The 25515-nt window shown below is 45.5% G+C and overlaps 1 protein-coding gene across 1 annotated transcript; it reads right to left on the bottom strand.

The window, feature by feature from the left end:
• Nucleotides 1-1345: 1345 nt before the first annotated feature.
• On the bottom strand, nucleotides 1346-12003 carry LOC117058476 (alpha-2,8-sialyltransferase 8F-like). Its single transcript, XM_033169656.1, has 7 exons — nucleotides 11882-12003; nucleotides 10260-10337; nucleotides 8550-8702; nucleotides 6683-6827; nucleotides 5307-5419; nucleotides 3551-3637; nucleotides 1346-1884 (listed from the first exon to the last, which is right to left on the bottom strand). The coding sequence occupies exons 1-7, from the start codon at nucleotides 11980-11982 to the stop codon at nucleotides 1422-1424; spliced, it is 1140 nt and encodes a 379-aa protein (XP_033025547.1). The 5' UTR covers nucleotides 11983-12003; the 3' UTR covers nucleotides 1346-1421.
• Between the last annotated feature and the right edge of the window lie 13512 nt (nucleotides 12004-25515).

The raw sequence follows: 25515 nt of genomic DNA, 5'->3' as shown, positions 1-25515 counted from the left end.
AATTTACTCCAGTCCTTCTGGAATGCTTGATCTTGCTGGTTTCAGATTTTTCCTGTCAGCTTCGCCAGTTCTGCAAAGTCCATTACCTTCAGTTATTTCTATTGGTTTGATTTACTTCAGTAAAATCTTTCTCTAAAAAAATAATAATTAAAAATAACAGAGCGGCTTACAAATACAATGTGAACACTAACACAAAGAAGCACATGTTGTAGAATTGTAGAGTTGGAAGGGACCTCAAGGGCCATCTAGCACAGGCATCCCCAGCCCTCAGCGCTCCAGATATTTTGGACTACAATTCCCATCATCCCTGACCACTGGTCCTGTTAGCTAGGGATCAAGGGAGTTGTAGGCCAAAAATCTGGATGGCCGCAGGTTAGGGATTCCTGATCTAGCACAACCCCCAGCAATGCAGGAGCAGACAGGTGGGAATCAAAAAACACACACACACCAAGAACTCTGGCCAGAAGTTTCAATACTAGGAATAAATCCTACTCATGAGTTGCAGTCAAATAAAGGTATATATTCTGGTAAGAGTTACAGGCCTGTAAATTCTAACAGAAAAGCAGCTGTTTAAAGTCACATACGTATAATTCGTTGCAATGTAGAACGTAAGAGGTTTGACTCAACAACAAATGATGTACAAGTCCGTATCCAAAAGGTCGTTTTGTACGTGGAGCCAGAATCGATAGTCGATTCAAAGAAAGAACCCAGGACAGAGCCCTGTTTCGGTATGAACGCCTTCGTTAGCTAATGTGTGAGTTCGTGTTAGTAAAGCAGTGTTTTTCAACCACTGTTGCCTGGGAAAAATTGTGTTTATTTGATTCCTATTCAAGAGAATTACTTTATATATAGTCAATATAGGCACAGAGTTAAATTTTTTAACATTTTCTAATGGTGGTGTGCCTCATGATTTTTTTCATAAAACAAGTGTGCCCTTGCCCAAAAAAGGTTGAAAAACACTGTAGTAAAGTACCAAGTGGTTCTATGTTTTTCAAATGTAGCGTCTACGTATGAAGCGATCAACGTGTCTCTATATACCTTTATTTGCCTGCAACTCACAAGTAGGATTTATACCTGGTATTGAAATTTCTGGCCAGAGTTCTTGGTGTGTGTGTTTATAGGGGAATCAAGCCTGCGACCTTGGCATTATCAGCACCACACTAGTCTAACCACACTCTATCCCTCCATCTACCAATCTTGGAACACAGACGAGCCTCCTGTTCTTAGAGGAATTTCACTCGTGTTCCTTATCACATCCAGGGGGGTAGGAATGATTGCATCAGAACAAAACCCTCCTTTGGGCGGCCTGCGCTGCTGCCTTCCGGCTTCGCCGAGCACTGCAACCTGGTGCCACCATTTGTGCCGCCTGTTCTTCCGCGTCTCAGGAGACGCCCTTGCCCATTCAGATGGAAGCTCCCCTCTCACGGACACTTGCCAAGCCGTAAGCGCAGCACCCCCTGGGCGTACATGTCTAGATACCGGGAAAACTCGCTTGGCATCTCGTGAACCCCCTGCTTGGGCAGCCTGTTATCGTAGTAATGGTGGAGAATGGGCTGGTTCTCCAGGCCGTGTTGGAATGGCCAGAATCCGTAAAGAGTGATGCGCTCGCACAACTCCAGAGCCATGCTAGTGAACATGAAGCCTGAGGAGAGGCGTTTGGGCCCTAAGCCCCTCGACTTCCAGTAGCTACCCAGTGGGGCCAGGTAATGGGGGTTCAGGAAGAGAGCTCGCTGAGCCAAGCCAAAGTCCTCCATGGTATACAGGGCGCGGTAGCTGACATCACTGTGTCCCAGGAAGGAGAAGGCAGGGATGATGAAGAAAGCGTCCCCATAAAGGCGCAGGGAATCGGCAAAAGGCTTCCGGTGGTCCGACAGTTTTCGGAATCTGCAGGACACGGGGAAAGGAACAAAACGATCAAGTCATGTTCTTCTAAGCATGGAGGAGAAATTTCATCAGTTTCTAAGCCGGCTGATCTCATCAGCACCATGGATCGGAGTTGTGGTGACAGCCACAACATTTAAAGCCCGTGACTTCCCCCAAGGAATCCTGGGAACGGTAGTTTGTGAATGGTACTGTGAACTGTAGCTGTGCGAAAGGGAAACTACAGTTCCCGTGGTTCTTTGGGGGAAGTCACGGGCTTTAAATGTGTGCTTGATGTGCTTTAAACACACGGAGTGGGTCAGCCCTAAGGCAGGGCTGGAGGAAGGGGGGGCGGTGGGGGCGGTGCGCCCCGGGTGTCTGCTGAGAGGGGTGACATTTGGCAGTTCCAGGTGGGCGGTGCGCCGAATGTCCACCATTGGCGTCTTGCTCCGCCCCTGGATTCAGGGCGCGCATGCCACTTCATACACCCAAGCGGCTATCCCGCCCCTGGGAGGGCACCCTCCGCGCCGCGCCCCCCTTGGGAGCACGCCCTCAGCAGCATCCACATATGATCCGCTGCTACCCTAAGGCACATTTAAAGCATACAGCCTCCCACAAATAATACTCTAACTGCAGTTTCTCTCTCGCACAGCAAAATTCCCAGCACCACTCATTCATACATACATACTTTTCACTAATTGTACAATGATTTGGCATTTCGAAACTTGACTTCCCCCTCTTTCTGCGGTCCCTTAAATTTATTTTTAATATCTTCTGCATATCCAAATTAACTCATTTTGTTCATTTATTCACCTTCTTTAAATATATACTCTTATCAAACTGCAGGTTATTACAATAATCCTGCCATAGTTTATCTGTAAATACACAATAAGCCATTTCCATTCTTTTGTAAAAGATTTGTTAACTTGATTTACTGTTCTTCCGGTAAGTTCCGCCATTTCTGCATATTCCATAAGTTTCTGTATCCATTCTTTCTTTGCTGGGACTAGAATTCCTAGCACCCTTAGCAAACTACAGCTCCCAGGATTCTTTGCGGGGTGTTTTCCATGTGTGGTGTGTGGGCATGGCCATAATTATCCTTTGGGTTTCATGAAGTATTTGAAATGTTTACACCGAGATAAAACATGTTTTTGTACGCCTACACGGAGATAAATTACGCATTTAACGATGAATCTTAAATACACAGGAGCACCGAGTCAAACCATTGGCCTCTCTAGCTTGGCAGGGGCTCTCCAGGGTTTCAGGGAGGAGCCCCTTGCAGCCCTGCCTGGAGACGCCAGGGATCGAACCTGGAACCTGCTGCATGCAGAGCAGGAGCCACAGGCCACTAGGTGCAACATCGTTACTGCTTCCTACAACCACTTAAATCAGGGGTCCTCAAACTTTTTCAGCAGGGGGCCGGTCCACTGTCCCTCAGACCTTGGGGGGGGGGCTGGACTATATTTTGAAAATAAAAATATGAATGAATTCCTATGCCCTACAAACAACCCAGAGATGCATTTTAAATAAAAGCACACATTCTACTCATGTAAAAAACATGCTGGTTCCTGGACCGTCTGCGGGCCGGATTGAGAAGGTGATTGGGCCGGATCTGGGCCCCGGGCCTTAGTTTGCCTACCAATGGCTTAAATTATGACACAGCCAGTGCATTCTCGGGTCTTTTCCTTACTTTTCATTAAGGATGCTGGGGTTTAAAGTCACCAGGTCTGACTTGGTTCCCACGTCTTCAGAGAAATTCATGGGAGGCAGGTTGAACCTGGGTCGGAGGGAGAAAGTGGAGAAACAGAATCAGCTCTAGTGCAACCGTTGGGGAACTCTCATTCAGACAGGCTTCATGGAGAATCCAGGCAAGGTAACTGCCAACAAATCACATTCCAGAGCTCTGCATGCTATCCCTGGATCTTTTTTTTCAGGCCTGATTTGTGAAGGTTTCTCTCTCCTCCCCCCCCCTTTTTAATTTTTATTTATTCTTTTCAAATTTATACATTTCACTGATTTTACAATCATTTTGACATTCCAAAACTTGACTTCCTTCCCCCCACTTTCTGCGGTTCCTGAAATTCATTTTTAATCTCTTCTGCCTATCCAAATTAACACAATTTGTTCATTTATTCATCTTCTTTAAATACATACTCTTACGGAACTGCAGGTTATTACAATGATCCTGCCAATGTTTTTTTTATCTGTTTACAATTCATCTGTAAATATTCAATAAACCATTTCCATTCTTTTATAAAAAGTTTGTTATCTTGATTTCTTATTCTTCCGGTAAGTTTCGCCATTTCTGCATATTCCGTAAGTTTTTGTATCCATTCTTCCTTTTGCTGGGACTTCTGCTTCTTTCCATTTTTGGGCGAGTAATATTATTGCCGCTGTAGTCACATACATGAATAAGTTTCTATACATTTTAGGTAGTTCTGTCCCTATAATTCCCAAGAGAAAAACTTCTGGTTTTCTTTACGAACGTTATTTTAAATAGCCTTTTTATTTCATTATATATATTTTTTCCCTTTTCTTAAAACGCAACAGCAGTGTCAGGCCATCCAGTGTGGACCCACACCGTTTCTTTAATAGCTTCCCCCTTTTAATGGGGCTTCTACCTTTGTATTTAGTTGCTTCCTGTTCACTGACAGCAGCATTCCTAAATCAGCTGCTAAACTGGCGGTTCTATTCTCTGAGGTATGTTTCTCTCTCTCTCTCTCTCTCTTTCTCTCTCTCTCTCTCTCTCTCTCTCTCTCTCTCTCTCTCTGAATCAGTACTTTCCTCTTTGCAGCCAATCACTCCTTTGCTGTCTACTTTTAAGTGTAAAGGAGCAATTGCTCTGGCAGGAAAGAAGAAGCCAATAATGAAAGGTTCAGCTTCTGCAAGAGACAGGACTAACTAATGATGGGTGAATTTAGGAATGCAAAGACCACAAGTGAACAGGAACAAGAAGATTCAAGGAGCAGAATTCTGCCGGTCAATGTTGATGACACTGGGCTACATACACGGGCTCAGCATTAGGCTGCTTCCTATATTAGAAACATAAGGAGCCCCCTTAAACAAGGGCCAACCACCTGTCTATCTAGCTCAATATTGTCTACTCTGACTGGCAGCAGCTTTTGACAATCACAGGCATGGGTGGATCTTTGCCTTTAAAACTGAAAACAGCAGGGGCTGAACCTGGGACATTCCGTATGCAAAGCTTGAGTTTTACCACTCGGCCCAAATGCTCTTTTAAAATAATTGGGAAATTGCCAGTTAAAAGGCTATTTGCAAGGAGAAGTAGGACTTTTGCAGAATATTACTTACTTCTGAGTAAAACAAAACAAAAAACCAAGTCCACCTGGGAGTGAACACTGTAAAAGGACCCCATATTATTTGTGATTCCCACCTGTTTGCAGTGCTACCACTTTCCCTTTGAAAAGGAAGAAGAAATAAGTTACCTGATTACTAGATCTGCCCGGTCAATTTCCTGACCACAGTTGCTGTCTCGTAGAATCCCACCATTGCCCACCACAGCACAGTGCCTATACCGGGAGTCTGGGAAGGGTGACCTCTAGATTTTTGGGAATGCAGGAGAAAAATAATCTTAATAAAAAACATACAAAAGAAATATTGGCTTAGATCACCAGGATTCTATTACCCTTTAACTAAGGAGTGGGGAATCATTTTCATGTATGATATGTCGCTGTATCATAAAAATATGTCACAGCATTTTACAAAAATATGTCACAGCATTTTACAACAATAAACAATATAAAAGCATAAAGCCAAACACTAATGTCATAAAAAGTTAAAAACTAAAAGCAAACCTCCACAAACCATTATGGGTGGATGCACTCTGAATTGCCTGCATAGGCCTAGCAGAACAGAAAAGTTTCCAGCAGGCATTTAAAAGTTGACACATAATTCACTTGGCGAATCTCCCATGGCAGAGAGTTCCACAGGACTAGGTTGATGACACTGAAGGCTCCGTTTCAAAACCAGGTCTAAACCCAGATCGCAGCATACCTGCCAAGTGCCCCGGGGGGGGGGGGAATGGACAGCCCGTTTTTCCCCCAGGCAAGATTGAAGCAGGCATTTTGGGTGCAAAAACGCGCCCCCTCCCCCAACACAAAAAAGGACTTTTTCAGGGTGAGAGTGAGGCACAGGTCACGTGACTCACTCCCGGAAGACGCGCACCCCCGTTTTAGGTCTCCAAAAGTTGGACAAATTTGTTGTAGCGGATCTAGGCAACCCCACTCTTCCGGGGATACCAGCTCCACAACCACCTTCGCCAAGAAAGGGATATTGGCAACCGGTTCATGGGTGTTACCCTAATAATAATAATAATAATAAATAAGTTTTATTATTTGTACACCACACATCTGGCTGGGTGACGGGTGCCATTCGCTCGTGCAAGGATGTGTTGACCACACCTTTGACCCCTTGAGTCACCCCACTCTGGCTAGCTTTAATAAGCCAGGATGGAAAAGGATGAAGATGGTGGATGATGACTGTATTTTATTTATACCCCTGGGGTCTAATGAGCAGGTGGTTGAGTGCATTGCTGCAAGAATCCTTTGCACACCCCCAGGATGTATTAACCCGGAAATGATCCCACAAGAACGGGTCTCATAGGTGGCATCAGGTATAGGGTAGGTTGGTGTGGACCGCAAGGGGAGGCCAGGCAGGCCAGAAGAGACCTGTAAGCCAAAGGTTCCTCTGCCCAGTTTTAATGAGAGATGCCAAGAGGATTGAACCTTCTGTACAGGAATGTGCTCTGGGTTGTGGCTCTTTCCCCCCCCCCCACCCCAAATACCGCCGCCCCGCTCCCCACCTCCGGCAGCAAGTCCACCAGCTCAGCGCTCGCCGGAAACGCCTTTCCTTTTATTCCGTCAAAGGTGATGCTTGATCCCAGCGGCGTGTTTTCCTTGGTTAAGACTATCGAGAAGGAAGCATTGCAACATCGGCCCAGTTCTGCCCTGCAAATGGGAGGAGAGGTGGATTAGGGTGAAGCTGTGAAGGAGGTAACTTATGCTCCCCCTAAGCCCTTTTGGGGCAGGTGGGGGGACACCTACAAAGAGATGAAGTCACCCTAAGCCTCATCAAGGGGAGATCATGTATGGACCCTATGCATGTTCTAGATGGTGTTGCCTTCCTTCTGAAGATCTGTAGTCTGGCTCCATCCCTGGAGTCCTCTCCCTCTGAACACTCGTTACTGAGAATCACAAGAGGATGAGGATGCTCCTGCTTGCAGGCTTCCCACAGGCATTGGGTTGGCCACTCTGGGAACAGGGGCCTGGATTAGATGCGTCTTTGGCCTGATCTCTTCTTTTTGTTTTTTTTTAAAGTATTTTTATTAAAGATTTTCTTGATTTACAATAGTATTCCCCCCCCCATGTAACATTTTTGCAAGTCAGCTTCATTTGTCAAGACATTAGGAGGAAAAGGGGAAAGAGGTGGACGGGGGGTGGGGTGGGAGATGGGTGGGGGTGGGGTGGGGGGCGATTTTTCTATTTTACTTAATATATGTAGGGTTTGGTGTCAGCGTTGCTTGTGCAGGTTCTCTGTTGTGCGCTTGTGTTCCTTTGGTGGTGAGAGAAGTTGGGTTTGGCTTCAGCCCAGTGTACCTGAAGGAGCGTCTCCACCCCCATTGTTCTGCCCGGACACCGAGGTCCAGCTCGGAGGGCCTTCTGGCGGTTCCCTCACTGCGAGAAGTGAGGTTATAGGGAACCAGGCAGAGGGCCTTCTCAGTAGCGGCACCCGCCCTGTGGAACACCCTTCTATCAGATGTCAAGGAAATAAACAACTATCTGACTTTTAGAAGACATCTGAAGGCAGCCCTGTTTAGGGAAGTTTTTAATGTCGTTGTTGTTGTTGTTGTTGTTGTTGTTGTTGTTGTTACCAGCTTTGTCCATTCTTGGACAGGAAGATAGCTTGTCTACAGTAGTCTAGGCACTTGTAATATACAGTTACTGACTTATACTTCTGTGCATGAAGGAATTAACCTGAGCTCAGGTAGCCAGTGGGGGGTAGAGCTTAGCAGGCTCCCTGCAGCCTTTTGTTTCTTCCCTCCCATTCTTGCCTTTTCTCTTCATGCTTTCTGGAACAAGCAAAAAAGGAGCCGTGTGGCTAAGGCCCCCAACAGCAAAAAAAACAACCCAAGTGAACTGAGTCTCCCCGAAAGAGAGATTTTACAGCCTGCATCTTTGCTAACCCAAAGATTGCACAAGACTTTTTGTGCGGAAACAAAGTAATTTTTTTGGAACCTTTTTCATCTTTGTTTTACCGCCAACAGATAGGAGACGTGTTTAATGTAGCTTCTAGAAATGCTGTGAGTAAACTATGTGATTTATTCTAGCCTAAGTAGTTTTGTGCAGAATGTTTGTTTAAAGGCTTATGGGGGGGCAGGTGCAAAATCTAACCAAGTTTAAATGTGCTTGGAGCAATCACCATTGTGCCTAACTCTGCTACGGGAGAGTAAGGATCTCTCTCCCAAACCTCTCTCTAGATCACTGATAACCTTTGAGACTGGATTACTGTAACATGCTCCATGTGGGGTTGGTCTGGGAGCTGCTGCTAATGCAGAACCCACAACCAGGCTTCTGGCTGTAGGGGGGGGGGGTCTAACAACGGCATATACAACAACCATTGCTGTCTGTCTTTCCAGGTGTCTCTCCGAACAGGTGAGTGGATGGCTTTACCTATATTGGGCCACTGCTGCAGGATTGGGTTCCCAAGGGCACTCCTGAGTGAGCAGCACATGCTCCAGAATGCCCTTATCTTTTTGAGGAAGTTTCCACGTTTTGACAACACGAACCCGCTTCTCATCACTAGCTGTCTTGCTGAATTGAGCGCTGCCAGCAAGAGAGAGAGAGAGAGAGAGATTACCAACGACTAGCTTCAGAGTTTTACCAACGACTAGCTTCAGAGTTCATCCCTCTTTCCATATGAACCTAACCCAGCCTTTCTCAACCTTGGCCCAGATGTTTTTGGCCTACAACTCCCATCATCCCTGACCACTGGTCCTGCTACCTAGGGATGATGGGAGTTGTAGGACAAAAACATCTGGGGACTCCGGGTTGAGAAAGGCTGAGTCCTAACCGGACCCTGAGATCATCTTCTGAGGCCCTTCTTCTTTGTTTGCCTCCTCCACAAGAGGTCCGGGGGCTGGAAGTCATGGAGGGATGAGGCTTCTTCAGGGAAGTAAGGAAATTTGGCAACAACAGATCGCACAACGCAGAGGTGCCAGGTTGCCCCCAAGATTGTGCAGACCCGGGGTATGTTGGGCTCACGAGATGTCTCAAGCAAATACAGAGGGGGCTGAGGTGACTTTTCTCATGGAATTCTACTCAAAATGATCCAGAGCAGAACTCTGATGTATAGTTAGCAGAATAAAAACTTAAACATGTTGCAGGATTCTCCCGAAAAATAGACCAGAGGCAATTGTATTTCATCCAGCAGAGCTTTACTGCTACTGAAGGCAAATGAGCATAATGGTCACAAATCCAATACATTCGGGATTGGCACTGTCCATAAGAAATCCAGTTGCAGCAGACTTAACTTACAACAATGTATGGTATAATAAGTCTAAACCTTAACACTAAGCATACTATGTACAGAACACCACACCAGAAGGTAAAGAGATAGAAGGAGAAAGTGAAACCAACGCAGTGGAGAAAGATTGGAAGAAATTTAAGGAATATTTAAGAACTCATGCAAAAATAAAGATTTAAGAAAATAGCAGATAGAAGTAAGAGGCTACAGTTAGGAATTGTATTAGAAATACTAGAATAAGTTTAATAGTATATTTTTTATAATATGAGGATAGGGAATTACTACAGATGAGATGCAGTGTACGTAGAAGGAGAGGGTGTGAGGAAGTCATCAAGACAATGTGATAGAAATTGTAAGCGAATTTATGATAGTGTTTTGTATTGTTGTTTTTCTTTTTTACTGTTGTATGTAGTGTGTTGTTTTTGTATTTTTGTATTGTTATATTAGAAAATATTTTTTTTTAAAAAAAAAAAAAAGAAAGAAAAGAAAAGAAAGTGAAAGTGAAAGTGAAACACAGGCTCCTTCTGGCCTTATTATTATAGTCAGCATGACCTTGACAGAAGAGATAGGAGGACCAGTTTAAGCCAGCTTCTCTGAAGGAATAAATCATGAATCTTCTGCTTGTTTCTTTCACACAGAGAAGCTCCCAGAGCCCTCTTGAATTAAGCGGAATAGGAAAGATCTCTACGCATCTGATCAATACTTTCTGTACTAAGAAATGCAAACGGACGCCTTTGACCCCCTTGAGTTGGTGCGCCAGACACAACTAAAGATTTCCTGCCTTTCCATGACACCCCAAATCAGCTGCCTCTCTCTGCCTAACAGTGAGGCGTGCCAGGCCAACCAGAAAGACTCACCTCTGGGAGAATTCCCTTACTTCAAATAACCGATTCAATTCCCGGCACTTTGATAATTGTCCTAACGTAGCCTTCTCTCTGCGGGGGAAAGAACCACACACAGCACTGGGATAAATTTCAGAGCTCATAGTAATAATAATAATAATATTTATTATTTGTACCCCGCCCATCTGGCTGGATTTCCCCAGCCACTCTGGGCGGCTTCCAACACAAATCAGATACAAAAATATTACACATTAAAAACTTCCCTGAAAAGGGCTGCCTTCAGGTGTTTTCTGAATGTCAGGTAGTTATTTATCTCCTTGACCTGTGATGGGAGGGCGTTCCACAGGGCGGGCGCCACTACCGAGAAGGCCCTCTGCCTGGTTCCCTGTAGCTTTGCTTCTCGCAGTGAGGGAACCGCCAGAAGGCCCTCAGTGCTGGATCTCAGTGTCCGGGCTGAATGATGGGGGTGGAGACGCTCCTTCAGGTATACAGGACCGAGGCCGTTTAGTTGCTACAAACTCTGCTAGAGCCCATTTGCACTGCGCCTTGTTAAAACCTCTCAGGTTTTTAAAGAGGGCTCTCAGAGCTGCATGTACTCTACAGGTTTTCCTTGTTACGGGAATTTCCCCGAACCACCCAGTTCCACAAGCACAACACTCACACACACACTTGAGTGAAAATATTTCTTTCTCTATAGTGTTTCTGTTATAAATTCCTATAAATTCAACCGTATGCCGTTCCACCTTTGTTTCTCACCATGGAAAAAGGACTGTCAAAGGGGTGAGACTTGGAATACGGGGCAGCCATAATCCCCTAGATGTAGCAGCACGTCCACAGCGAACTCTGCTCAGCGGACATACCAACACCAGTGGTGCCAGACTGTGGATCATTTCACTTACAAAGAGGCACCTTTTGGGAATTGATTCAGTAGTGACTGAAACAAAGGACAGTGATCAAACCCTCTCTGGAAGGGAAAAAGAGCAGTTTGTTTTCTTCTAACAGGGGTGGCCAACTCCCAAGAGACTGTGATCTACTCACAGAGTTAAAAACTGGCAGTGATCTACCCCCTGTTTTGGGGGGTTCAGGTCAAAGTTGTTGAGCTTTTTTCAGGGAGGAGGTTAAATGTTGTTTGTCTCTGAGTAAAAAAGGTTAGTAGACTTTCTGGCTCTGTGTTAAAGAGAATTTTCAGCCAATATTTGAAGGTAATAATAATCCAACCCCTAGTTTCTAAGAAGTGTTGGCCCAACTCTGCACACATAGCCAGATATGAGAAACATTTTGGGACTCCTAAGATTTGCCTAATGAAGGATGCCTGGACACTCTCGACTTTGTTGTTATAGTTGGTTATCCATAAAGGGAGAGTCACAGTTGTTCAGCTTCTTTGGGGGGAGCCAATGATCTACCAGTGATCTATCGCAGACGTCCCGTGATCTACCAGTAGATCACAATCTACCTGTTGGACATGCCTGTCTTATAACACTCACACACACACACACACACACTTATTTGGGGATGCTTGCCTCCGTGGACGTCTCAGGCAGACTGGCTACCTCTGATACTGCTTGACATTTCCAAAAAAAAGCACTCACAGCTATGCTGTTCCCAGCCCACTTTCCCAAAGAACCCAGATAACTCACCTGGTTGCCCTCTGTAGCAGTGAAAGAGTGAGACTAACAAGGAAAACCACACAGACAGTCAGCACTAAGTTCTGTTTCCAAAGCCGTAAACTGAAGGACATGTTACGGAAAGACGGAGTTGAGATCCGAACTGTCGGTCGCCGTGGTTCACCTGGAGTGTGCCGTTTCATCAGGTGTGCCCCGAACAGCTGCTGCAGAGGTTGGCATCAAAACGCATCAGGACGAGGAACAAGAAAAACGAGAAAACCCTGAAGCGAATGCCAAGGCAATAATAAGGATATTAGAACAGTATTGTATTATACTCAGCAAATACGTATCTAAAATAAGCTACGTCAGTGTTGATGTGTGAACAAAATTAAACCAGAAGACCGGCTGGTAGATACCGGTAAATATCTGCTTAAACAGCTCAGTTGAAACAACGTTTTTTTCACATCTGAATGGGCTCAAGAAATCTCTTTCAATAAGCAGCCCCACCTTTATCGTTCAGCCCTCAGGAAATATCACACATTTCAGAATGCGCACACTGGTTACCACAACTTTTGTTGGTATAAGGAGGGGTGGCCAATTCCCAAGAGACTGCGATCCACTCACAGAGTTAAAAACTGGCAGTGATCTACCTCCTTTTGGGGGGTTCGGGCAGAGCTGTCAACTTTCCCTTTTTTGCAATGGGAAATGGCGCTGGAATAAGGGAATTTCCCGCAAAAAAGGGGGAAAGTTGACAGCTATGGGTTCGGGTCAAAGTTGTTGAGTTTTTTCAGGGAGGAGGTAAAATGTTGAGCTTTTTTTTAGGGGAGCCACAGTTGTTCAGCTTCTTTGGGGGGGGAGCCAATGATCTACCAGTGATCTACCACAGACATCCAGTGATCTACTAGTAGATCATGATCTACCTGTTGGATATGCCTGGTATAAGGAGTAGACAGTGTCAGATTTACATATGGGCTGAGTGGGCTGCAGCCCAGGGCCTCATAATTTAGGGGAGACTCAGCCTCTTGCCATTAAAAAAACAAACCAACAGGCAGATTTTACTATCTAGAATCATAGAACTATAGAGCTGGATGGGTCCAAAGGGTCATCTAGTCCAACCCCCTGCAATGCAGGAATAATAATAATAATAATTTATTATTTATACCCCGCCCATCTGGCCGGGTCTCCCCAGCCACTCTGGGCGGCCTCCAACAAATACCAAAATACAATAGAGTCACAAATTTAAAAACTTCCCTAAACAGGGCTGCCTTCAGGTATTTTTTAAATGACAGGTAGTTGTTTATCTCTCTAACTCCTGATGGGAGGGCGTTCCACAGGGCGGGCGCCACTACCGAGAAGGCCCTCTGTCTGGTTCCCTGTAGCTTTGCTTCTCGCGGTGAGGGAACCGCCAGAAGGCCTTCGGTGCTGGATCTCAGTGTCCGGGCTGAATGATGGGGGTGGAGACGCTCCTTCAGGTATACAGGACCGAGGCCGTTTAGGGCTTTAAAGGTCAACACCAACACTTTGAATTGTGCTGGGAAACGTACTGGGAGCCAATGCAGATCTCTCAGGACCGGTGTTATGTGGTCCCGGCGGCCACTCCCAGTCACCAGTCTAGCTGCCGCATTCTGGATTAATTGCAGTTTCCGGGTCACCTTCAAAGGTAGCCCTACGTAGAGCGCATTGCAGTAGTCCAAGCGGGAGATAACTAGAGCATGCACCACTCTGGCAGGACAGTCTGCGGAATCGCAGCTAAAGAGTCCCTGGCAGATGGTCATCCAACCCGTTGAAACACCTGCACTGAAGGAGAGCCCACTACCTTCCAAGGTAGCGCGTTCTGCTTTTGAATGGCTCTTGCTGCCAGAAAGTTCTTCCTCGTGTTTCCTAGGAAGCTGCCTTAAAGCATCTGGGCCCATGTAGCCCAGTATTGCTGCTTCTGGCTGACAGCTGCTCTCTCAGGTCTCAAGCAGAGTGAGAAAGATCTCTCCCATCCCCTGTCGCCTAAGGCTGCTGCGTTGGGCTGAACACGGGACCTTCTTCCTGCAAATCAAGATGTTTTGGTCACCTTCCCCGTTGCTCCCCCAGGCATCCCCTCCTGCAATTCTGCAGCACCTGGGTAATGCGTGGCACACGCAGAGCATTGTTGTCCTTCACAAAGTGGTTCGTGATGGCCTTCCAGTTGCTGCCGATGCAGTCAAAGGAGGCTGACTCACTGGGCAGCTGCCTGCGAATGTCTTCTCCCAAGAAGACATCAAACCCCTTACAATGCAGGAATCTCGGCTAAAGCATCCATGACAGATGTCCATCTGAACTCTGCTTAAAAACCTCCACTGAAGGAGAGTCCAGAACCTCCCGAGGGAGACCGTGTTCCACTGTCGAACGGCTCTTACTGTCATAAAGTTCTTCCTGATGTTTAGTCAGAAATTCCTTTCTTGCAGGTTGAAGCCGCCTCAGCTCAGTTGCATTAAAAACATGACACATATGTACTGTGTCATGTACTGGAATGTACTGGAAAATATCTGAACGAAGTAGTATTGTTTGATCTACATTCAATAATAAGAGAGGTAGACGCATGGGGATTTGACAGGAAGTCTGATTTGTGAAATTAAAGTTTTGTCAAGTTAAGTTTGTTATGTATACGTAGGTAAGAGAGTCTAGGTATGTATAGGTATGTATAAGTAAGTGGATGTATGGACTATCTAATTATATGCCTGGCTGAATTTTTTTTCCTTTTTCTATTTTTTTTTTTTTTAGTTTTCTCTTAGAGTTAAAAACTGGCAGTGATCTACCTCCTTTTTGGGGGTTCGGGCAGAGCTGTCAACTTTCCCTTTTTTTGCAATGGGAAATGGCGCTGGAATAAGGGAATTTCTAATTATATGCCTGGCTGATTTTTTTTTCCTTTTTCTATTTTTTTTTTTAGTTTTCTCTTAAGATATAAACAATAAGACACAGATACGACTATGTGGGATGTTAAATTTTATTCAGCAATATTATATAATAGCAGTTGTAATACTTTGTTACCTTTTTTCCCTTTGTTTGTTAAACAAAATGAATTAATAAAAATTAAATAAAAAAGAAAAGAAAACATGACACATAAGTCTATGGCTCTACAATAAGGTTACCAGACGTCCCCGTTTCCTGGGGACAGTCCCTGGATTTACAAATCAGCCCCCTGACAAAATCCACTCCCTTCAACTGAAGTTGAAAAGCGTCCCCAGATTCATTAAAAAAAAAATCTGGTAACCTTACTCTACGACAGTTACACAAGCGTGTACTTACTGTTTAGTAAAGTTTGTGGAGGCTTTGAGGCTACTCAGAATCAAATGATAAAGTCAGCTAACGAAGCATTACAGGTGTTCAGATCACTGTCTATCATCCTAGTGTGCGTTTTGAGAACAAGTGAGAATTCTCGTACATCAATGTGAATCACAATAATATTTCACTTTTACTTTTTGCGGAAACAGCAATGAGTAAGCGATATGAAAGTGGTGCTATTAAAGGAAGTGACGAAAAGGAAAGAAGGAAATACAGCGGTATCCTGATTTACGAACTTACCGGTAATCCGTTCCAGAAGTCCATTCTTAAACCAAAGCGTTCTTAAACCAAGGCGTGCTTTCCCATAGCAGCGGGGGACTCAATTTACAAATGGAACACACTCAACATGTTCTGCTTCCAAGGCAAAGTTCACAAACCAAAACACCTACTTCCGGGGTTTACAGCTTTCTTCATCCAAGTCGTTCATAAACTAAGCTGTTCTTAAACCAAGGTACCACTGTCCTCAAAATGTTTAAGTGGCTTTGCACAGCAGGCAGAAACAGCTCTCAGATACAGAACAATTGTATTTACAAGCAGAAGGAAATCAAGTAGACTATACAGACTTAGCAGCCATACAGACTGAAGAAGAAAGCAATTTATATACAAAATGCAGCCTGTCAAAATTTTCAAGGAGCACTGTTCTCAGTAACTAGCACTGCAAGTACAAAATCCTCTGGAGAAATTGACAGTGACATGGCAGGACCCACAGGCAAATAATCAACACAAGGCGTGAAGGAACATGACACGAGATCAGTTTATCAATCTGTGCTGTTTTCTCCTTTGTTGTTAAGCAGGACGTCCTGCCACTGTGGCAGAAAGAATACTCCACTCCAAGACTAGCTGTGGAAGCAGTTGTCCATGTGCAGATAACCGTTTACCGGTAGTTACAACAAAAGAAGCCACAGCCAACCACAAATGAACAAGCACACCTAGGCCAACCCCAACCTCTCACCACCAAAGGAACACAAGCGAACAACAGCGTTATGTATTGAAGTTCTCACCCTAGGCCACCTCGGGTGTTGTGTATATAGTTTTCACTCAGGTCCACGCCAGTTAATTTAGGCAGGAAACCCTGGGATGTTGTTGTTACAATGTTGTCAGCTGGCTGCCTATAAAAGCAGGAGTGTTCAGTTCAGTTCCAGTTTAAGAATAAAGAGCTGCTTGGAGAAATCTCTGTGTCGTCTGCTATGTCCACCCACCAAGGGTGTCAATGGGGGGGGGCGGTAGGGGAAAGTGGGGCACGTTGAGCCATGGGGCACATTGATCCTTTCCATTTTAAAACCGTACTTTAGCTTTTATACAAAGTTTGTGGCAACACAACAACAACAACAACAACAACAACAACAACAACAGTGATACTACATACTGTCATTGGGTTTGGGTTTGGGTTTTCAAAGAAGTTTTTAAAAAAATCCAGATTTGTTAAATTAGGTAAGCTTTAGTAAAAAAAAAAATGTATTGTGAACCATGTAGCTCTAAAAGTTGTAAAGGTAGCTGAAATATCTTTTCATTTATGTGATCATAGTTAACATAGCTGTGACCGGCGGTGCGTGGGGAGTGGCGGGAGGGGCCGCTGCTTGTCAACCCCACGCGCCACCGCTCCCTCCGTCACCCCGGGAGCGGCAGCGCACGGCCCAACGACGGAGTAGTGGGCCACCCTTCTGCTACATCCCCTCTTCCTCTGGAACTTTCCAGCACTTCCCTTAGAAGAGCCTGCTGATGCTTCAAAACAGCCATCTCCTCCGTTTGCTGGCTCACCCTCCCTTGAGAGGCCTCCAATTGTTCCCAAACCTCGCGGAGTGCAGTAAGCAGGACCCATCCAAGCCCTGTTACTGCCTTCTGCCCCCCTCCTTCTATTCCTGCCAACTGCAAACACTCGAGTACAGCATCAGGAGTAGGACCTCCAAACTCTTCCAGCTTGGAGTCCCAAGAAACCAGTGGCATCAGCCGGTTCAACATTCGAGCCACTGGCCCCCAGACACTAGTGCTGGGCCAGCCAGGAACATAGCTCTCGCCAGCACTTTGTTGAGTGGTTCCCCACTTCCACCAGAACGTTGCCCTGATATCCTGCTCACATTGTTTTACCACTAAACATTACCATTGTTTCATTTGTTGTTGTTTAGTCGTCTTAGTTGTGTTTGACTCTCTGTGACCCCATGAATCAGAGCATTCACTTCTCAAAGCTTCTTCTTTTTAAGGTCCATTGAGTTTTCTTTGCAAAATACTGGAGTGGATTGCCAGTTCCTTCTCCAGGTGGATCACATTTAGTCTAAACTCTCCGCTATGACCTGTCCGTCTTGGGTGGCCTTGCACGGCATAGCTCAGGGGTAGGCAACCTAAAGCCCGTGGGCCAGAAGAGGCCCAATTGCCTTCTCAATCCGGCCCGCAGACGGTCCAGGAATCAGCTTGCTTTTGCATGAGTAGAATGTGTCCTTTTATTTAAAACACATCTCTGGGTTATTTGTGGGGCCTACCTGGTGTTTTTACTTGAGTAGAATGTGTGCTTTTATTTAAAATGCATCTCTGTGTTATTTGTGGGGCGTTGGAATTTGTTCATTTCCCCCCAAAAAATATAATCCGACCCACCACATGGTCTGAGGGACGGTGAACCGGCCCATGGCTGAAAAAGGTTGCTGACCCCTGGCATAGCTCATAGCTTCTTGGAGTTATTCAAGCCCCTTCGCCATGACAAGGTAGTGATCCATGAAGGGGAAATGTTTCCATAAATCTCTCCTAAATGCCAAAGCCACGTTCTGCCAAAAGGGAAATCATTGCAATAACTCGCTGAAGTACGTGCCTCCAGTAATCATGAGTGGAATCTACACACCTTTTTTTAAAAAAGGTTGTGAAAATGCTTTTTTTTAAAAGTGTTTTTAAAAGCACATTGAATTTTCCATAAGGCTCACCATCGCCATCGAGAGTCACATTGTATATTGCATTAAGCACACTTAAAACGTTTTATTTACAGCAGTATAGCTGAGTCCCTGCTCTGCTCTGCTTTTTGTGTTGATGTGAGCATTTGACCCCCGCCCCTTCTTGTTCAGTATGTTAGCATAGCGTTCATATGATTTTTAGAGTTTCCGTGGGTTTGAACAAGATAAGTGTGATGCTGATTGTCGAATCTAGAATGATATTTCCTTGTTATTCAATGTGGCCCATAAACCTACGTCACTCTTGTCTCTGAAATAACTAGCAGCATGAACAATTGGTATTTTTGTGACTGAGATGCTAGAGATTTCGCAGAGATCGTTTTCTGTTCCTCCCCCCGCCCCATTCTTTAAGATGGTAATGAGCTTAAACTGCTTCTTCCTCTTCTTCAATTGTGTTTTTTTATTAAAGATTTTCTTGATTCACAAAAGTATGTGCAATGTCTCTCGTATTTTTCCCAAGTAACATTTTTACAAATCGGTTTCATTTGTTGAGACATTAGAAAGAAAAAGGGGGGAAGTGGTGGGTGGGGGGACGACAGAAAAAATGATATCTGCGAAAACTCTAGCATCTCAAGTCACAAAAATACCAATTGTTCATGCTGTTAGTTATTTCAGAGACAAGAGTGACGTAGGTTTATGGGCCACATTGAATAACAAGGAAATATCAAAATAGAAAATTCTTTCCAGTAGCATCTTAGAGACCTTCAGATACGTAGCACCTTCAGATACTTATCTGAAGAAGTGTGCATGCACACGAAAGCTCATACCAAGAACAAACTCAGTTGGTCTCTAAGGTGCTACTGGAAAGAATTTTCTATATTGTTTCGACTATGGCAGACCAACACAGCTACTCACCTGTAAAGGAAATATCATTCTGGATTGAGAAAGGTCCTTCAGAATGTCAGCACTGGGACGGTCTTTTTACCACTACAAAACAAACAAATGTGATCCACCTGGAGAAGGAACTGGCAATCTACTCCAGTATTTTGCAAAGAAAACTCAGTGGACATTAAAAAGAAGAAGCTTTGAGAAGTGAGAGTTTCCAAGGCATGCTCTGATTCATGGGGTCACAGAGAGTCAAACACAACTAAGACGACTAAACAACAAATGAAACAATGGTAATGTTTAGTGGTAAAACAATGTGAGCAGGATATCAGGGCAATGTTCTGGTGGAAGTGGGGAACCACTAAACAAAGTGCTGGCGAGAGCTATGTTCCTGGCTGGCCCAGCACTAGTGTCTGGGGGCCAGTGGCTCAAAAGTTGAACCGGCTGATGCCACCGGTTTCTTGGGACTCCAAGCTGGAAGAGTTCGGAGGTCCTACTCCTGATGCTGTACTCGAGTGTTTGCAGTTGGCAGGAATAGAAGGAGGGGGGCAGAAGGCAGTAACAGGGCTTGGATGGGTCCTGCTTACTGCACTCCGCGAGGTTTGGGAACAATTGGAGGCCTCTCAAGGGAGGGTGCGCCAGCAAACGGAGGAGATGGCTGTTTTGAAGCATCAGCAGGCTCTTCTAAGGGAATCGCTGGAAAGTTCCAGAGGGAGAGGGGATGTAGCAGAAGGGCGGGCCACTACTATGGCCGTTTGGTTTGCTAAATTAAAACATCGCCAGCAGGCGAGGAAAGGGATTATCCCCAGCCTACATAAAGTACGGGCTTTGGTTGCCTCTAGGGATTGGAACCCTGAGACTTGGGATGGGGATATCTGGGATTCAGATGATGACGACGAGTGTGAAAGGACTGAGGATGAGGAAGGGGGTGAAAGCACATGGGTGGCTGCGGCACGGCCGCTGATTACTAATAAGAGCAAAGGACCACCTGGTAACCCACAGGCTACTCAGACAACTAGGATTGTTAGAGATTACACGCAGCAGGAGTTAGCTGACATAGCAAGAAATAATAGACAGAATCCAGGGGAAAGACTGAGTCAATGGTTGGTGAGACTGTGGGACCAAGGAGCTAGCAGTATTTACTTCACTGCAGGTGAATTTATTATATTGGGCACATTGACCAGGGATACAATGATTAACCAATACCTACGTACCCCTAACCCTGGTGCCGCTGCATCTCTGTTTGAGTGGGTTGCGCATGCACTCCGGACTAGATACCCTGCCGCAATGGACTGGGAGGAACAGATGCCCCTATGGCATACAATTGATGAAGCAGTGGAGCAGTTGTGAGGGATGGCTATGCAGACTGGACTTTACTTGTTCAGCGTTTTACTGCAGGAATGAGAGCATGTGTAATGAAGGGTGCCCCTCCCCACATGCGAGGTCCCCTGTTAGCATTGCTTGGACCTGCACAGGGCATAGCAGTGGGGGAGGTGGTTGTGTTGTTAAGTCAACTAGGAGAGGTCCACGGAGAGAATGTTGCCAAACCCCGGGCATGGGTGGCAAGGAAGGGAGAGAAGTTTCAGCAAGTCCAGTCTAGGCAAGCCAAGAAGCCAGCTGATAGGAAGCAAATGTTTACGGAGCTTCTCAAGGCAGGAGTGCCTAAAGTGGACATTGACAGTATTGCAACAGCTGAAATACATAAAATGTGGAAGCAGAGGTGTGCTGATAGTCACAGGGGGACAGACGGCAATCCTCAAGTAAGAGGAGCCACCCCAACCATCCCAACCTCCCCACCGGAGGAGGCATTCTATCCCCCTTGGAAGGGGGCCCAGGGGTGGGATATACCTCAGCCCATGGATTGGGGGGGTGTGGCAAGACTCCAGAGCTAAGGCTAATAAAGGCAGCCATCCCCGGAGATCAGTGCCCTCATATACCCCTGACCATATATTGGTCCCGAACAAATGTGCAGCATGTAATGGCCCTCATGGATACTGGGGCAGAGGTAACCCTCATACATGGCAACCCTGATAAGCATCAGGGGGCCACAGTATATATCAATGCCTATGGAGATGGGGAAGAGCGTACTACTCAGGTGAAAATATGCCTAGCTTTGGGAAAGTCTAGACCCTTTCGGGCAACTGTGCTAGTCTCTCATGTACCTGAGTATATCATTGGAATTGATTTATTGAAAGGGAGAGAATTTCAAACCCCGTGGGGTCGGTTCTCTTTTGGGATTCGGGCCATAATGGTAGGGAGAGCAAAGTGGACCCCATTAAAAATACCACCACCTTGCAAGGTGGTATATGTAAAGCAATACCGGCTGCCAGGGGGGCATAAAGAAATATCACAAACAATTCAGGGATTACTGGAAGTGGGAGTTTTAAGACCAGCGGTCTCCCCTTTCAGTTCTCCAGTATGGCCACTGAAAAAGCCAGATGGCACATGGAGGATGACAGTTGACTATCGGCAATTAAATAAGCATGCCCCGCCACTGGCTGTAGCTGTGCCAGGCATAGTAACCTTATTGGAACAAATAGAGAAAAATGCCGGCACATGGCATGCCGTAATTGATCTGGCTAATGCATTCTTTTCAATAGCAATTGCCCCCGAATCCCAGGATCAATTTGCATTCACCTGGGAAGGCAGGCAGTACACCTTCCAGGTTTTACCACAAGGTTATGTGCACAGCCCCACCCTATGCCATGGGGTGGTGGCCAGGGACTTAAAGGAAGTTATACTGAAAGAGGTGCAGGAGAGTTCTATTGTCGAACTGGGTAAATCCCCAGCGACGGAGGTACCCTCATACGAGCAGGTTACTCACCGGGAAACCTGGTTCACAGATGGGTCAGCTAGATATCAAGGAAATGAAAGGGTGTGGCGCGCTGCTGCCATTAATCCTAAAAGACAAGTTACTCTGACCTGTTCAGGAAAAGGTAAATCTAGCCAATATGCTGAATTGATGGCAGTGTTAATGGTAGTTGAGCATTCTGTGGAGCAAAAGTCAGAAGCTGTATATGTGTATACTGACTCATGGACTGTGTATAAAGGCTTAACTATGTGGTTACCAAAATAGAAAAAGGATGGCTTCTGTATCCATAACAGGCCTTTATGGGGCCAAGAGCTTTGGAAGCAGTTGGATCAGTTGCTTCCACAAATACAAGTGCATGTTGGCCATGTGGATAGCCATGTATCCGGGACGCCTGAGGCTTTGTATAACCAAGCAGCAGATCACTTGGCTAAAATAAGAGCAGCTAGACCCAATCAAGAGCTGGAGGACGAAGAGCTGTTGATCCTAGCTCGATGGGCTCATGAGAAATCTGGGCACTTAGGTGCCAAGGCTACACGGGAATGGGCACTAAGTAGAGGTATTCCTTGTTCGGTGGATGCAGCTGCCACTGCGGCTGCCAACTGTCAAGTCTGCTCTCATGTGAAACAACTACCTCTGGTGAAACAACTACCTCTGGTGATGGGGAAATTGTACAGGGGAAGTGGTCCAGGACAGATCTGGCAAGTAGACTATATAGGACCCTTACCTCAAAGATGGCAATATGTCTTGACTATGGTATATCTTTTGACCTACCCATGCAGTAGAGCAACTCAGCAGAGTACCCTAAAAGGTTTAGAAATGCTAGTTAGGTATTTTGGAGTTCCTTTACAGATCCAAAATGATCAAGGTTCACATTTTGCCAGGGGAAAGGTGAGGGACTGGGCCAATGAGTGGGGCATCCAATGGGTCTACCATATCCCACGTCACCCCCAAGCTGCAGGCCTTATAGAGCACCTCAATGGTCTCTTCAAGCAGAAAATTAAGCAGCTGACACCTACCCACACGTTAAAGGGGTGGGGGAAGGTATTTGAGCAAGCTGAATTTGAATTGAATAATTGTCCTCTGTGTGTTGGACAAACGCCTTTGCAGCGAATGATCTCGCGTGGAGCATTATTACCAGCAACCCACCTCAAAGTATGGAAGGTTCAACCGTACGGTAAGCTACCCCTCCGGGCAATGCCTGATAGTGCGGGGGCAGATCTGATCGTGCCTGAGGAAGTAGTGATACCAGCCGGAGGGCAGGTAACAGTACCCTTGAGCATAGGGATAGCAGTGCCTCCCGGTACGTACGGGCGAATTGCACCACAGTTTGAGCTGCCCCTTAAAGGTGTCCAGATACTAGGAGGGGTGGTGGATACTGGTTACCAAGGTGAAATAAAAGTGCTACTGCATAATATTGGCGTGCAAGATGTGATTCTCCCCACAGGACAGCGAATAGCTCGACTGATTTGTGAAAACATAACAATGCCAACTGTCCAGGAAGTAGCCAGTCCAGACCAGCCAATGAACAGAGGTGACAGAGAGTTTGAACCAACAGATTCAGGTATCGTAGCAGGACAAAAGGTGTGGGTAGTGTATCCCAACCGGCCCAACCAACCAAGCAGGAAAAATCATTAGTAGGGGCCCCGGCACCACCTATTGGGTGCTACTATCCCAAACCAGCACTCCAATTTGTTTGGACTATGCTAAATTAAAGCGCAGGGAATGACTCGTTTTCAAAGAACCTGAAGGGTAAAATTATGTTTTTGGCGCCATTTGGATAGAGCATGTTTCTGAGAAATGCTTTTCAGCTCCCCATTGGTACCTTGACCTTAATGTTTATTAGTTGGTATTAATTTTGTTTCTTTCATTTAGGATGACTAGTCTATTAAGTATCCCACAAGAACATGCACAAGCCTGCCTTGAACGAAGATTCTGGGTCAGCATGAACGACCAGTCCTTACCGAAGGCAGCTGAAACGGGAATAGAGCGCAGTGATCCCAGCTAATCAAGGCATGGGGAAAAACTTGAGACATGCCAAGGGGTGGAGTGTATGGGAAACAATCCGGAAGATATTGTCACGAGGAGATAGAGTGGCATGTCTTGGAGTTCTCCCCATATCTGAGCTGCGCCCCAAACTTAGCTTCTGTGTAGATGTTTCTGAAAGGAAAGAGAGCTTGGATGTTTGACCACAGATGTTGCTAATTAAGATCAAGCTCTCTATAAAAGGCAGGTATTTGGGATGGGGATTGGGAAGCAATGACAAACCTAGACAGCATCTTAAAAAGCAAAGACATCACCTTGCCGACAAAGGTCCGTATAGTTAAAGCTATGGTTTTCCCAGTAGTAATGTACGGAAGTGAGAGCTGGACCATAAAGAAGGCTGATCGCCGAAGAATTGATGCTTTTGAATTATGGTGCTGGAGGAGACTCTTGAGAGTCCCATGGACTGCAAGAAGATCAAACCTATCCATTCTCAAAGAAATCAGCCCTGTGCTCACTAGAAGGACAGATCCTGAAGTTGAGGCTCCAGTACTTTGGCCACCTCATGAGAAGAGAAGACTCCCTAGAAAAGACCCTGATGTTGGGAAAGATGGAGGGCACAAGGAGAAGGGGACGGCAGAGGATGAGATGGTTGGACAGTGTCCTCGAAGCTACTAACATGAGTTTGGCCAAACTGCGAGAGGCAGTGAAAGATAGGCGTGCCTGGCGTACTTTGGTCCATGGGGTCACGAAGAGTCGGACACGACTGAATGACTAAACAACAACAACAACAACATTTGGGATGGGAGAGAGAGCCTCGTCATGGACCCAGGGTGAGGGTGCCGTGAGTCTGTTTGTGTGTCCTCGCTACCCATTTGAGGGGCTCCTGGGAGCGGATTGGGGACATTTTGGGTATGTATGTTTTGTTTCCTTCAATAAAGGTACTTTGGTTCATCTTCCCCCTGCTTTGTTTATTTGCCCTGATATCCTTGAAAAGAACCGCTGCATTTGGCAGAACACTTTCCCAAAACCATATGTGAAGGGGTTATTCAGTTGGCGAGAAGCAGTATTGAGATTATTTTAGTTTAGCAGTTGATTCAACCCGATGTTTACCACGTTGATCAATTTACTATCATTGTTAGATATGTTTCTCCCTCGTGATGGATTACCAGCTGAACACTTTCTGAGTCTTTTTGAACTGCATTGAAAGTATGGCTAAGCTGATACAACTACAGTGAACTTGAGATAGATTTCAGACAATCATATGATAATGCAGCCAATGTACCTGGAAGGTATAATGGTATTCAACAAAAAAATTATGAAAGGAACAAGTTTGCAAAATTTATTCCATGCGCTGAACATTCTCTATATCTAGTTGAATGAACTGCAGCTGACTTGGGGCTGGATGCAGAGAATATATATATATATATTTGCCACAATAAATGTGCTTTCTTTCTTTTGTTTTGCAGCTTCTACAAAAAGAAGGGAAGTACTAAAGGTTGTTGCCTCTTGAGTTAAAAAAATCCTAAGCGGTCACAATAAAATTATGCCAAAGCACTCAGTCATATTTCCTGTGATGAAACTGAAAATGGAGACAACAGGCTGATAATCTTCTGCAGGAAAACTGAACTATCCAAATTCATTTTCACGCTTCACTTTTGGACACACTTACTAAGACCACTTGCATAAAGTTAGCAAGGCATTCCAAAGTTCGCAAATTTCATCGAGGATGTATGCAGAGCTCACTATTGTGGTTTGTATCAAACACTCGGACAGAGGAGAGCAAAATTCTCTGTACAATGGGGTGG

This window comes from Lacerta agilis, chromosome 14 (genome assembly GCF_009819535.1).
Source record: "Lacerta agilis isolate rLacAgi1 chromosome 14, rLacAgi1.pri, whole genome shotgun sequence".
Classification (NCBI taxonomy): domain Eukaryota; kingdom Metazoa; phylum Chordata; class Lepidosauria; order Squamata; family Lacertidae; genus Lacerta; species Lacerta agilis.
The sequence above is the reverse complement of the archived record's forward strand: the minus strand, read 5'-3'. Positions and strand labels throughout refer to the sequence as shown.